At 36.8% G+C, this 12850-nt stretch overlaps 1 protein-coding gene across 1 annotated transcript; it reads left to right on the top strand.

Moving 5' to 3' along the window:
- Positions 1-7979: 7979 nt before the first annotated feature.
- LOC105044480 (transcription factor bHLH68) lies at positions 7980-11882 on the top strand. Its single transcript, XM_010922403.4, has 7 exons — positions 7980-8466; positions 8896-9211; positions 9667-9738; positions 9925-9990; positions 10153-10218; positions 10534-10584; positions 11365-11882. The coding sequence occupies exons 1-7, from the start codon at positions 8216-8218 to the stop codon at positions 11497-11499; spliced, it is 957 nt and encodes a 318-aa protein (XP_010920705.1). The 5' UTR covers positions 7980-8215; the 3' UTR covers positions 11500-11882.
- Positions 11883-12850: the final 968 nt, after the last annotated feature.

The raw sequence follows: 12850 nt of genomic DNA, 5'->3' as shown, positions 1-12850 counted from the left end.
CCAACCACCGCTCCCTCACCGCACCTACCGCTGCTTCCTCACGAGATCATCGGGGCAAGCCAAACCATCATTGACCCTCACGGCAGTGGAAGAACAGCATGATTACTGCATTTTTTAAATGGAAGGAGATCGAGCGCTGAGACAAGGTGTGCCAGAAGAGCACGACAACACCGACAGTAGAAGAGCAGCCATATGAGGTCCCACGTCCACACAACGACGGTTAGGAGGAGGCGGCGGTAGAGTGGGAGGAGGAAGCGCGGGGTGAGGAAAATGTTCCACGACAGAGAGGTGTCTCGGAGGTGGGCTTGGTGGGAGTATGGGAGCGAGGCAAGGATCACCACTATGAGGTTGTTGGGGAGGCCAGCTATTAGGATCTGGGCCTCGTTGGGTGGGGGCTAGGGTTCCGACGTTAGCAGAGGAGGAGGAGGAGGCCATGGGTCGAAGATTGGATCTGAAAATGCAGTTCCATGTCTTTCCAACCCTGACCTCCCAACGCCCTTCTCTGCTTCCGATCACCGCCACTACCACGGTGGGACGGCGAGGTGGAAAAGGATCTTACCTTTAATTCTTTCTGTTTTTTCTTTGCTTTTGTTGATTTTTCCTCCATTTTTCTTCGAATTTTTTTGTATTTTTCCATCCTCGGGAGCCTCGATCGGGTGGGAGACATTGAGGTCGAGCAGCTCAATGCGACGCCTAGGGTGGAGGAGGTTGACGGCCTAGGGGCCGAGGAGCTCGGACGTTCAAAGAAGAAGAGGGAAGGAAGAAAAGAATAAAAAAAGAAAGAAGTAAAAGAAAAAAGAAAAAGATAAAAAAATATTTTTAAAAAAAATAACAGTAAAGATCTTTTATTATTATGAACTTTATTGTTGAGGCTTTTTGATTTTTTTTTATTTGAACTTATCCAGATTTGATAGTTAAATAAAGAATCCAAGAGCAATAATTGAGATTTAAAAGATAGTTATCTAATTTATGATTAATTATAAATTATTTTTTGGATAGTATTAATTAACTATAAATTTTTAATTATTTTTTATATTCAAAGAATAGATACCGATCATCTGACATTCCATATATTAGATACATCAATTTTAGAAAGAGGATCAAAATAGTAAAAGAAGAGATAGAAAAAAAATATAAAGTTTAGATTTTTAATTTTTTTTAAAAAAATTTATAGTTTAGATCTCCAAAATTTTAATATTAATTTTTTTTTTATTTTTAAAATTTAAATCTCTCACAACTCATTAATTGGAGGTACACTTATCAAGATTCTGATCAAAACTATCATTTATCATTATATTGCTATATTTTTATTCTATCTCGAGTTCGAAAATGCTGTGACCATTGATGATAGTGGTGGCCGATAGTCAATATTGTCAACTTTACTATTGAAAGAGTTGGGAGGGTGTGCGAGGAGAGGATTGAAAGAGAAGGAGAATGAGAGATAAAAAAGTTTAAAAAATGATTAAAAATAAAAATAATAAAAAATTATAAATTTATGGAGAAGCTTTATGGAATCAAAGTTGTTGATTATCACAAGATTTATCTGAGAAAAAATAATCATATACCATGCATCGCATGGGGTTCTAAGCTAGTATTAAATAAAATATGAGATGGTTCTTTACATCTGTTTTCTTTTTCTTAAAAAAAAAAGGCAATGTACTTTAGGGTTGTAAGATTTTCTAGTATAAACTTGATATTAACATCTCTCTCTCTCTCTCTCTCTTTTGAGGCTAATTGAGGAGGAGGACAAGAACTTGAACGGAAAAGTTAATTATTCATGTACTTGATGAGGAAACTTGAATTTGTAGTGATATATAAAAGGGGTAAAAAATTTCATGGAGATAAATGGTACGTGGAGGAGATTGATTTCAGTGATGTGGGAAAGGGGAGGAATTGTATGGGGAAGAAGATGAATACATTATCGGTTATCACTAAAGTGTGATTGAGGGAATCTCAAGAGCTCAAAGATGGAGGATAATGTATAATAATAAGCATGTGATTAAGGGTGAGGAAAATATGACCATTTACACAAGTTTTTGATAGGATCATTTATTTTAATGAAGAAATTACCATGCAGAGAGAGAGAGAGAGAATTCACTAGTTAGATTGCTGGAAAACTTGAACGTGTAAAGAAGCTTGCATGCAGAGCGATTGGCCAAACGGTGGTTTATTGCTATAAAAAAAAAAAAACAATTTTCTTAATTAGAAAGCTCAACGTTACTACAATCTCCATCAAAGTGAATCTGTTGGATGTATAACTCGACCTAATTTTTGTCATTGAGCAGGACAAGCATTACAACTAGATTAGCCAATCCTTCATGTGCTCAGCCAACCACTCTGAACTATTCAATGCACCACTGATTCTGTTGGTCTATGATCAGTCTTCTGATTGCATCAAAAAAATCTTAAATTTAGCAAAAATTTACTTCTCGAGAAAAAAAAAAGGCACAAACAACCTAAAAACCAAATGTTTCTTAATCTATTGCTTTGAGTTCGAACTCCTATATGATTTTCTCTAGATCATTGGAGAGCTGGTGTAGGATTAACCACATTAAAATTGTGGTTGTCATGATCTTTTCTTTAATTATTTCTGCTGTTTTATCCTACGACAACGCAAAACTTCAGAAATCATCACTGCTAATTTTTGCCTAACATCTTTTCTGTTCACATATAGGTTCTAGTTGCCCGTGTAGCTGGCTCTTCATTAATATATAACATGGATTAATGATTTGTCAGTTTGTGTTTCATCATCAGTACTCCTATTATATTGCTTGTCTTTGAAAACAAAATTATAGAGCTACTAACTAAAGTCAAAATTGTTCATAAAATGATAACCACTCGGTTGTTCTCTAATGCATCATGCTTGATATTGATACCTATTGTTTCGGTTACCACATGAGAGCCAGACAAAAAGGAAATAATTAGGTTAATCTAGTGAATCTTACTTGCAGGAAACATGTCGGAAGGTGCAGCTATAATTGGCTATAATTGCTCAAGTTGTAGACAGCTTGGGTATCTACCGGAAGTTCACATGTCATGTAAATGAACATAAGAATCCAAGTAAATATCATATAGATTACACAGATGAATGACTTCCAGGACAAACAATCTCTTAATTGTAGCTTTGAATTTTTTTAAGTACATACAAAACTTTTAGCGCACTTGTCTTCAATACAGTTGAGGACATAGAGTCTGGCTTGCATGCAATCGACATGGAGAAATGATAACCTAGAATAAATTCCAAGTGTGAGGACAAACAACTCTACCAATAAAATCTTAGAGGATTAGCTAACTTGTCTTGTATGCAAACTAATTCTGCAAAACCCACGGATCCCTTGTGGCTATGCTAGTGCTCGAGAAAAGAGACCATGGACCATGGTATGAGTAGGGCTGAGTAGGGTTTTTGTAGGAACTACTGACGGTGGATCATATATAAAGCCCAGAAGCTTGTAAAGGACATAAAATATATAATTTGAGGAACCCAATGAGAAAGCATGCAATGAACAGTGAAAAGAGGACATTATGCTCATCTTTGGAGAAAGTTTGAAGTACTAGTTTCTAGAAATGCCCAATTCATCAAGAACTACCCATTTGAATTTCGAGTTGTTCTCTATAACTTGATGCTTGGGAACATGTCAGGACTTCATGGTCTCACGTATCAGTAAGTCACAAGCATCCAGGGATTTGTGTTGGGACCGTGTTGGCTAGGATATATTTTTTTTCCATGATTTGGGGAATAGTTTACAATATTTCATACCTTTAGGGCTTTGGTGCAGATCACTCCTTCCTTGTGTGCGTGCTGGATTTTAGCTCCATGCATAAAGAAAAGGAGACACTCCTTGGTAAAGAGTGATCACCAGCCCTTTCAATTATCTAAAGGCTTTTGAGATAAAAGACAATCAAAAGCAAAAGAAGAAAAGGAAAAACAAAAAGCAAAAGCAAAACAAAGGTGCGAAGCCTTAGCTTTGAGACTGGTAGCAATTAGCAAAGGTAAAACAAAAGGGGAAGGAACTTTGCTTGATAGTAGAGTCAAATCGAATAATATGCTGATTAGCAGCCACAGCAGAGAAAGCTAAGCGAAAATAAAAGAGGAGAAAGACACGTTATTGATTATTCGACATCTATCCTTTATTTCTAGAGTTTAATTTGTGGCGTCAATTGGTGTAGACTAGTGCTCCGTCTTTTCTTTTGGAAAATATCCTAGTATTCCTTTTTCAAGATTTCATAATAATAGTTAAATTCAAGACGCCTTAGATAAATAATTTAATAATATATAAACAAAATCTTAGACCCTCTCTTATGTAGATGAGCCATAGAACAGTTGACCAGAAATAGAAAATCTGATTAAAAATGAAAGGAAACAAAGAGGAACTATTTTTTTTTTTTTGATGAAATGCAAAGAGGCACTAATTAATAAACTAAAAATTTGAAAATTAAGCGAAAAACTAACAGTCTCTTAATTGAATTGCCGTGCCTTCGATTGTGAATCTGCTAGCTCTTGAGGCTTGGTATGGTCCAAGTCAAGTGATCATAATAGCTTCCAGATATATACGATCAAGAGTTATTTTAACAATTTTGCCATTTTTATTAGATTATGATGGAAATATTCTCCTAAAAAATGATGGAAATACAAGCTCATGCATAAGCTTCTGAATACTTAACAATTTTCTTCTCTTGATATACACAGTTGTGACAGGTAATTATATTATTTTGATTCAAAAACTCTGGTTTAACGTCTTGAATATTACAATCTTTAAGATCTTTTCGGATATATATTTCGTAGCTTAGGAAATCCTAACAACCTAATTTCTCAATGGGCTAAGTTTGTCTCTTATCATGCTTTTCACTGCCATGAGGCTTGGAGATTAAATCAGTACCAGTGGAAATATACAAAGGCAAGTAGCAAGTGTTAAATTTTTAGTGAATTATGAGCTCTCTCTCTAAGAGCCCTGTGTTCATATTTTTACTCCTCAGATTGAAAGAGAGAATATCGCAACTGGTTTCATAAGAGAGAGAATATTGTGACTGGTATATTATTCTATGGTCTGGAATATAGAAGTGACAGAAGAAGACAAGGGAGAGGGCTGCTTTAGCCTGGAAGGAGTTAGAGGAAAAAGAGTTGAAAAAGAGGAAACGAGTGGGTGGAAGCGACACGGCGCGCCCGACAAAAAATTTAAGCAGTGTACGGACCCAAAACCCCCTCGCTCCCAAAAGAATTTTCTTCCTCTCGTAACGCGCTCCTGGCTCGACCTTTCAGCTCTTTGTTTATATATAGGCCCATGAGAAGGCTAAAATGTATACAAAAACCTAAGGAGATTTGTCATTAAAGTTGTGCCCTCGTAATTATTATGCTCGCTTCATTAGTATAATACTAACAATTTCTATCGTACCGTCCCTTGATCACCTACAGTCAATTATTGGACCTAGGTTTTGACTTTTAAAATTAATGAGCACATCAATTCCATCATTGGAATGATTAAGATTAACCAAGATGCATGAGATATCTAGGAGGTACATGCATTCTCATTAGATAATAGTATAATAGCAGAACATGTCAAATAGCATGGCTTTGCTTCTGTGAGACCGATATATCTAATTCCTTTCATATCGATTAAAGGGGTCATCCCCTCTTTTTCTCAAAATGGGAGGAAAAAAAAGCTTAAATAGCGTGTGCGCGGTTTGCATCCTTTTTTTTTTTTTTTTTTGCAAGGCTGGTTGTAATACTTGATAGACCGTCCAGCTTGTGGTTGGATTGATGATGAGCATGAAATTTGTCTGCCATACTCTATGGAGATTATCAAATATTATTGCGAACATTGAACTTTGTCTGGTATAAAACTCAAGCCATATACCGAACCTAACCTAATTGCCCTTGGAGTAGGAGAGCTAATATGCTTTCATTTATTTCTCTAATTACCCACACGTACACGCATGCACATAATTGTATAATGCTATAGGCTTCAACATTTGCACTAGAAACTTGATGATAGTGAACTTATTCATTGACTTACATGTATGTTAATTTCTTGTAGCATGAACCTCATAATGATCGCTAGAGTTGAAAGAAAAGAATCTAATCCACACTCAAAGTTTATGGACCAAAGTAAGACTTGCTAGCTTTTTGCACTTGTAATAGAAACAAAAGAATTTGGAAATTCTGAGTGCAGTGCTTACACTTGCATGTAGTGAACTTGTTCGTTGACTAATATGTATGTTAATTCCTTGTAGCATAAACCTCAAAGTGTTCATCAGAGTGGAAATTAATACTTTCAGAGCTTGATATTGGATCTAACCTCGCACAAAACTTATGGTCAAAAGTAAGACTTGCTGACTTTATACACGTGTAATATAAAGAAAAGAATTTGGAAGTTCTGAGCACGGTGCTTAATTAAACTTACATGTTCCGAACTATGATTTTGTGTGACTCCTCCTTTTTAGGACTATCTAACATCATAACTTTGAAAAATTAAACAAAAAGGAAAGTGCTTGCTTTAAGAAACACCTAAAAAGATGCAATAAGCTAACACTGGAGACAGAAATTAATGATTTACTTCAGCAAGTTGGCAGTACTGCCCTTGTTTAACCTGTGAACTTCTCGATCTACCATGGACTGTGGACCAATATCTCCCACCATTTAGAGGAAACAAATATATTGAATTTTAATGGTTTTGTTATATTTAAGTATTAAAAAATGGTACTTGTTATATTGTTTCACTAGAAATTCTTCAGTGCGTTTTATTTTCTTTTTAATAGAAATAAGATTTTATATATATCAAACTAAACATACCAAACAAGATCCATGCATGGTCACGTTCTTAAGTTGTTGCTGAATGTTGAATAAGACATTTCTCCTCCCACTTTATTTTTGTAATTAGTGATTTATTCTTGCAAATCTTGATAGAGGTCAGCAGCACAATATTCCTGTGAACTCAGGTGACGCAGACGTTATAGGAAGGTATTTTCCATTTAGTAACTAATTTAAGAAGACTGCACATTATCATGAGTTGTTTCAATACAAAAAAAGAAACTTATTGAAGGGCATATGTAGTGTTCTATAGAACAGATGATTGCATTAGCACATCTATACCAATATCATGCTCCTATAGCTAAGATGAAGCTTTCATGGATGACAAAGGCCTTGGCATACTTCATGGTTAATCCACCAACATTTATTGTCTAAAATGACTGAAACTTTGACTTCCAGCTATAAATTAGAGGTGGAAGCTTTTGGCTACATTGGTCGCCTATAACATGAAATGCTGAAGGAATGATCGATCTCTTGCATGTTCTAAAACCCTTTTCCTTCTAATTGAAAATATAAGGTGTAAATCATACATAACATTTCCTTATGTGTTGATAGAGTGTTGATCGAGTGCGAGACAATGCCTACAGGAGTACTATTTATACCTGCATGAAATGTTTTCTTGGTGTATGCTGAGAAGTAATGCGAGTTTTACTCTAAAGACAATGAAGATGAAAAAAGAGTACATTGCACCATACTTCCAAGTAGCTTTTGTAATAGTTTTCTTTGTCCTTCTCTCCTCTCTTTTTTGTTTTTTCCCTTTTGCAGTCCAGAATCTAAAAAGAAAGCCAATTCTCAGAGCGTGTTAGATATAATTAAGCCCATTTATCACATTCAGACACGTTGTTTATGAAGGTAACTGTCGACTTGTGCAATCTAACCTTGCGAGCCAGAATGTTATACAACGGTAACTAATCGCATTTGCCAACCTAACGGACTCCTTCCGTTGTGGCGACCTCACGCCTTGTCATTTCTCATTCCCATTAGATCAAATGGAATAATTAAAGAAGAGCAAAGAAATGCTATCTATAACCCTAACCCTAACCCTAGTTTCTACCCAAATTAAGAACGAAGCACTTCCCAGAAACGTTCCTTTTAGACTGAAACCCTGGCATCACCTTTCCTGTCCCCACTTTGTGATAAAGCAAAAGCAGCAAAAAAAAAAAAAAAAAAGGAGCGAGAGGAGAAAAAAAGGAAAGCAAGGAAAAAAATAATAAAGAAAGGATGGGGGAAGAAAGCGTATACAAAACAAGAGGCTCCCCATCCCCGTAACCAGGTTTCTCTAAAGGAAGGCCCGTTTCATCTCCCAAACTTCATCTGAAGGAGCAAAAGAATCACCATATATTGACTCCAGAGAAGTGGCGGAAAAGGGTGGAAAGAGGAACAAGAGCTAAAGACATCAAGGTTTCAGGCATGAATAGAGGAGTTTTTGAGAGCTCTCTAGTGCAGCAGATGATGGGGGGAAGCCCTACCTGGTGGAACATGAATAACCTGAGGCCACCTGCTCAACAAACATCCTTTCTCTTACCCTCTTCTTCCACCTCCTCCTCCTCATCATCTTCTTCCTCAGTGTTTCCTCAAGACTCGCAGCCATCTAATTTTCTCCCCATGATCTCCTGGCATGATAATCAGTATCTTCCTGAGTCATGGAGTCAACTGTTGCTGTAATCTCTCTCTCCCCCCCCCCTTCCCCGCCCCTCCCTCCCTCCCTCTTGTTCTCCTACATATGTATAAAACTTCTAGAATTTATTTATTTATTTTTTTTGTTGAGATTACATGTAGCAATTCACCTACTACTCAAGTTAACTCATATTTTCATGTAATTTTACATGGTATTCTTGTAGGGAAATTAGATTTACAAAACACTTTATTAGGTTTCATAAGGTTAACTTTATGCATAACTTTGTATATGCTCATTAAATTTCCTCCTCCCTCTCTCTCTCTCTCTCTCTGTCTCGCGCGCGCGCGCACTCAGTCACTCACACACATACACTTGGTCACTCACACACATTTTTACTTTATTTCACCTCCAAATTTATGATATCTGCAGCTTTTGCTGGATATTTATATGTAGATTAAGTTGCAACTTGCAGGGGAGGATTAATGGAGGAAGAAGGCAGGTGCAGCTTCACTCCTTTCCGAGCCAAGAGTAGTGTGGATAATTGGGAAGATCAGGTGTTATACCCATCAGCAAGTACACAAATGGTTGATGTAAAACAAGAGACCTCTGAGGGTGGATATCTGTACAGCCACGGGAATGAAGAGATTCAGGCGCCTAGGTCTCCTTGGAGCCAGGTCCTGCCAACTTCCTCTCCCAGATCTTGTATCACAAATTTCAGCAGAAACATGCTGGACTTCTCAAGCACCAAAGCAGAAAAAAAGCATCTCCATCCAGACCATTCATCCGAGGTGAGAGAGGAAAATATATGTATCTTCAGACTTCTTAATTCGTTTTGGTAATTATCATCATTGATACTATTATAAATACCGATTACAATGTTATCTTGATTCATCTGTGCTTACTTTTGTTGTTTTGTTTTCCTCAAAAAAATTCCATTGTTCTGTCTGCTACAAAATGCAGATATTTATTTCCATTATAAATTGGGCTCGTGATTGCTCGGAATATAGTAGGACTGATTTTGTTTAGGTTTAGTAGACTTTTTGATTTTAATCTATGCTAAAATCTTATATATATATATATATATAATGCCCCCGAGAAATGGCCATGCTGCATATCTAGGAAAGGCTACAGTGCAATCATTGCGGAACTACATGCTTTCATATATCTTGATTGTCATCTTAAGTAGGGTTCTCAGAGCCACATATGGGTCCTCACCTTTCTTCCTTTTTTGGTTTTTCTCAAGTGCAACAGCACAACTGGTGCAGCTTTCAAGAAGGCCCGAGTTCAAGCCTCCTCAGCACAATCCCCTTTCAAGGTTCCTTCCCCCCACCCCAACTCCCCCCCCCCCCCCCCCCCCCCCCTCCACTGAATGGTGTGCTACTTATTTTGGTATCATGCTCAATCGACTTAAAGAAATGATAGACATTAAAACTGATGTTAATATAATTAGCAATTCATATATATCATGTACATTAAAGGGGTTTATACTTCTTTATTTCAGGTGAGGAAGGAGAAGTTAGGAGATAGGATCACAGCTCTTCATCAGCTAGTTTCTCCATTCGGGAAGGTATTACATTTGCCTATATATACGGCTATTATAGATCTATTTGATGACAATACCACTTAACAATTTTTTATTCGTTGCCCATATCTTATATAAATTTTTCTTTCCTATTCTCTTTTCTTTTGGTGTTCGAATAAAGATCTGACATGGGGGCTCCTTTTGCAGACTGACACTGCGTCTGTACTACTAGAAGCCATTGGCTATATCAGATTCCTCCAGAGTCAAATTGAGGTCTCTCTCTCTCTCTCTCTGTATGTGTGTGTGTGTGTATGAGTGTGTTTGTGTTTGAGTTTGTGTGCGTGTTGTGAGTGGCAGAGAGAAAGAGAACTAAACTTGAATACCGTTTCGAGACTGTTTAAGAGCACGCAGTAAAAGCTGTTACATTCGCAACATGTTGTCTTCTCTTTTCTTTCTTTTTTTCCTGAGCAAACCAGGGGATAACCACCTGTGTGCTGTTTAGTGCATTATCTTCAATGGGATCATGTATTCTCATGTGTTTTAGGTCTTATACTCCTTACCAACTTGTTATCCCTTCCTTTCATGCAGGCTCTGAGCTCCCCGTACTTGGGTAGTGGAACGAGGAACATGAGGCAGTCTGTAAGTAACTATAAATACCATCCTTTCTCATGTACCCAAAAAAAAAATCCTTTCTAATTCCTTGTTCCCAATGCTACCATGCCTTCTCTCTCTCTCTCTATATATATATATATATGTGTGTGTGTGTGTGTGTGTCTATCTATCTCTATCTCTAACAGCCAGGCATCCAACATCACCAACTGAAACTAAGATTGCTAATTTTCTAAGTTTGCAAGTTTTATACACATGCATGATGGGTCTCCCCATCTTTTGCATCAAATATTAGAAAGAAAAGAAGCATGCCCATAGCAAGCTCCTTCTTATGAGCTCTGAAGTGAGAAATTAGTCGTTTTTTGTTACATTTTTTGAGGGGAAAGGAGGAACGGAGTAGTATATTACACGAAGAACCTGCCAATAAGTATGCTTCATTGGATCCAAGACCACTTAAAAAACGAACTTAATTAATCTTGTAACCGAAACCCCATATACTGCTTTTTTCTGCAACCAGAAGTTGTTGGAAGAACAAAGTTTCACCTTTGCAGCATTTAGGGCTACTTTAAAATAGTGTAGAAACCATGATCTGTGATATTCCTAATCCCCCTCTCTGTTATGTTCCCTTGGACTGTTATTAAATGATATAAAGAGAAGGGGAGCAGCCGATCAAGTACCATTTAGTAGCTGTAAAGTAGCTTTGTCAATCAATTAATCAATGGTTATGATTGCCTGTTAATGATATCCTTGCCACAATAGATACTAAAGAGTTTTTTTTTTTTTTTTTTGTTGCATCATCCATAACATCAGGATGCTGATGATGAACCAAAGAAGGACTTGAGGAGTAGAGGATTGTGCCTGGTTCCAGTATCCTTCACTTTGCATGTTGGCGGTGACAATGGAGCGGATTACTGGGCTCCCACTTTCGGTGGGGGTTTTCGATAGACTGCACCAAATTCGCAGCATGGTTGGGCTTAATGGTGGATATACCATCATGAGCGGTCACTCTGCTAAACCAAAGGCTGATTGCTCATGATGCTATATATGCATTTAAATGAATGGCATCTACTTTAAATCAAGATGGCAGGATTCTTATACTTTCATGATTCAGAACCCTCTTCCTTACAATCCTACTGCATGTATAATTCTGGTAATGTAAGCATCAGGAGATGGTTTTAGACTCTCCTTAATCAACACAGGAGTCCAATCTCATCTCCTTGATTTGTTGTAAGCAAGTCATTGAGCTTCACTGAAAGGCCTCTCTGAACTTGCTTAATTTGAAGCAATAGTAGGAACAGCATGTCAATGTTAATATTGGCATTATTTTATATTCATGTAAAGGTTGATTAATAGTTTGTTAGTTGCATGTTGGATAAAAAAGCATGGATCAAATGGGCCACATGCAGATCTGTTGTCTATAGAAATAGCCTGTCCATATTCAAGCATGATCATAGCCCAGAGGTTGCAGCCTGCCTCCTGCATTGGGAGGTTGCATGATCAAATTTTGAGTGGTGTTTCCCGAAGTGTCTGGTATTATTCTTTCATCATTTATGTCAAATGATTGATGGCAAGCAATGGAGAGATAGATCCCCTAGAATATCCTTAGCAGCATTTATTGTCTTTTTTTCCTTTCAAGCCAAAGGGAAATAGTTGTAGGATTCTGCATGTAGCTAGGTCAGAACCAATATTCCCTGATTACCTGTAGCCTTCTACATATGCTTTGAAAGATATCCTAAGAACTAGCAGCCTTTTAGATTTTTTTCTTTTAATACCAAATGTTTTGAAAAAAACAAATGATTACTCAAAGCCTATACCATGTACACCCTGCAACATCCTTTATTATCTAATATTACTTTCTCATTTTTCAAAGTTCCTATTTCAACAATCAAATATCTTATTAAAAAAATTTAGCCTTGGAAATCTACAATTTTTAAAAAGAAACACATGATCGTTACTGTCATTCCAGTAACCTTCAAACATAGCCTTGTTTTTAGTTTTATTTAGTTTCTTATTTGTATATAATGTAATTCATAATTTAGTAAAAAAATAAAATAGGGAGACAAAATAAATTTTTATATGCACTCCTTTAGAAAATAAAACTTGCATTGCAAGTGCCTATTTGCTTGTAACTTTCAAATGTCAAAAAGAAAAAAATGTAGACAAGAAGTTTCTATGTGTTTGCTTTGATGTATGTTAGACGTCTGATTTGCACTTCATCAAGAAGTGTGCATTTCCTCGATGTGTGTACTGTTTAGTATATGAGACTTTGACATGGTTGGTAAAAGATTTTGGGCCT

The sequence above is a fragment of the Elaeis guineensis genome, chromosome 2 (assembly GCF_000442705.2).
Source record: "Elaeis guineensis isolate ETL-2024a chromosome 2, EG11, whole genome shotgun sequence".
NCBI classification, from domain to species: domain Eukaryota; kingdom Viridiplantae; phylum Streptophyta; class Magnoliopsida; order Arecales; family Arecaceae; genus Elaeis; species Elaeis guineensis.
This window is presented reverse-complemented; position numbering and strand designations above follow the sequence as displayed.

Excerpts from the sequence above, each read along its gene's own strand:
- LOC105044480 (XM_010922403.4), top strand. The coding sequence starts at position 8,216 with ATGAATAGAGGAGTTTTTGAGAGCTCTCTAGTGCAGCAGATGATGGGG. Across the intron at positions 9,739-9,924 it reads CAGCACAATCCCCTTTCAAG|GTGAGGAAGGAGAAGTTAGG; the intron begins GTTCCTTCCCCC and ends TCTTTATTTCAG. Across the intron at positions 10,219-10,533 it reads TCCTCCAGAGTCAAATTGAG|GCTCTGAGCTCCCCGTACTT; the intron begins GTCTCTCTCTCT and ends CCTTTCATGCAG.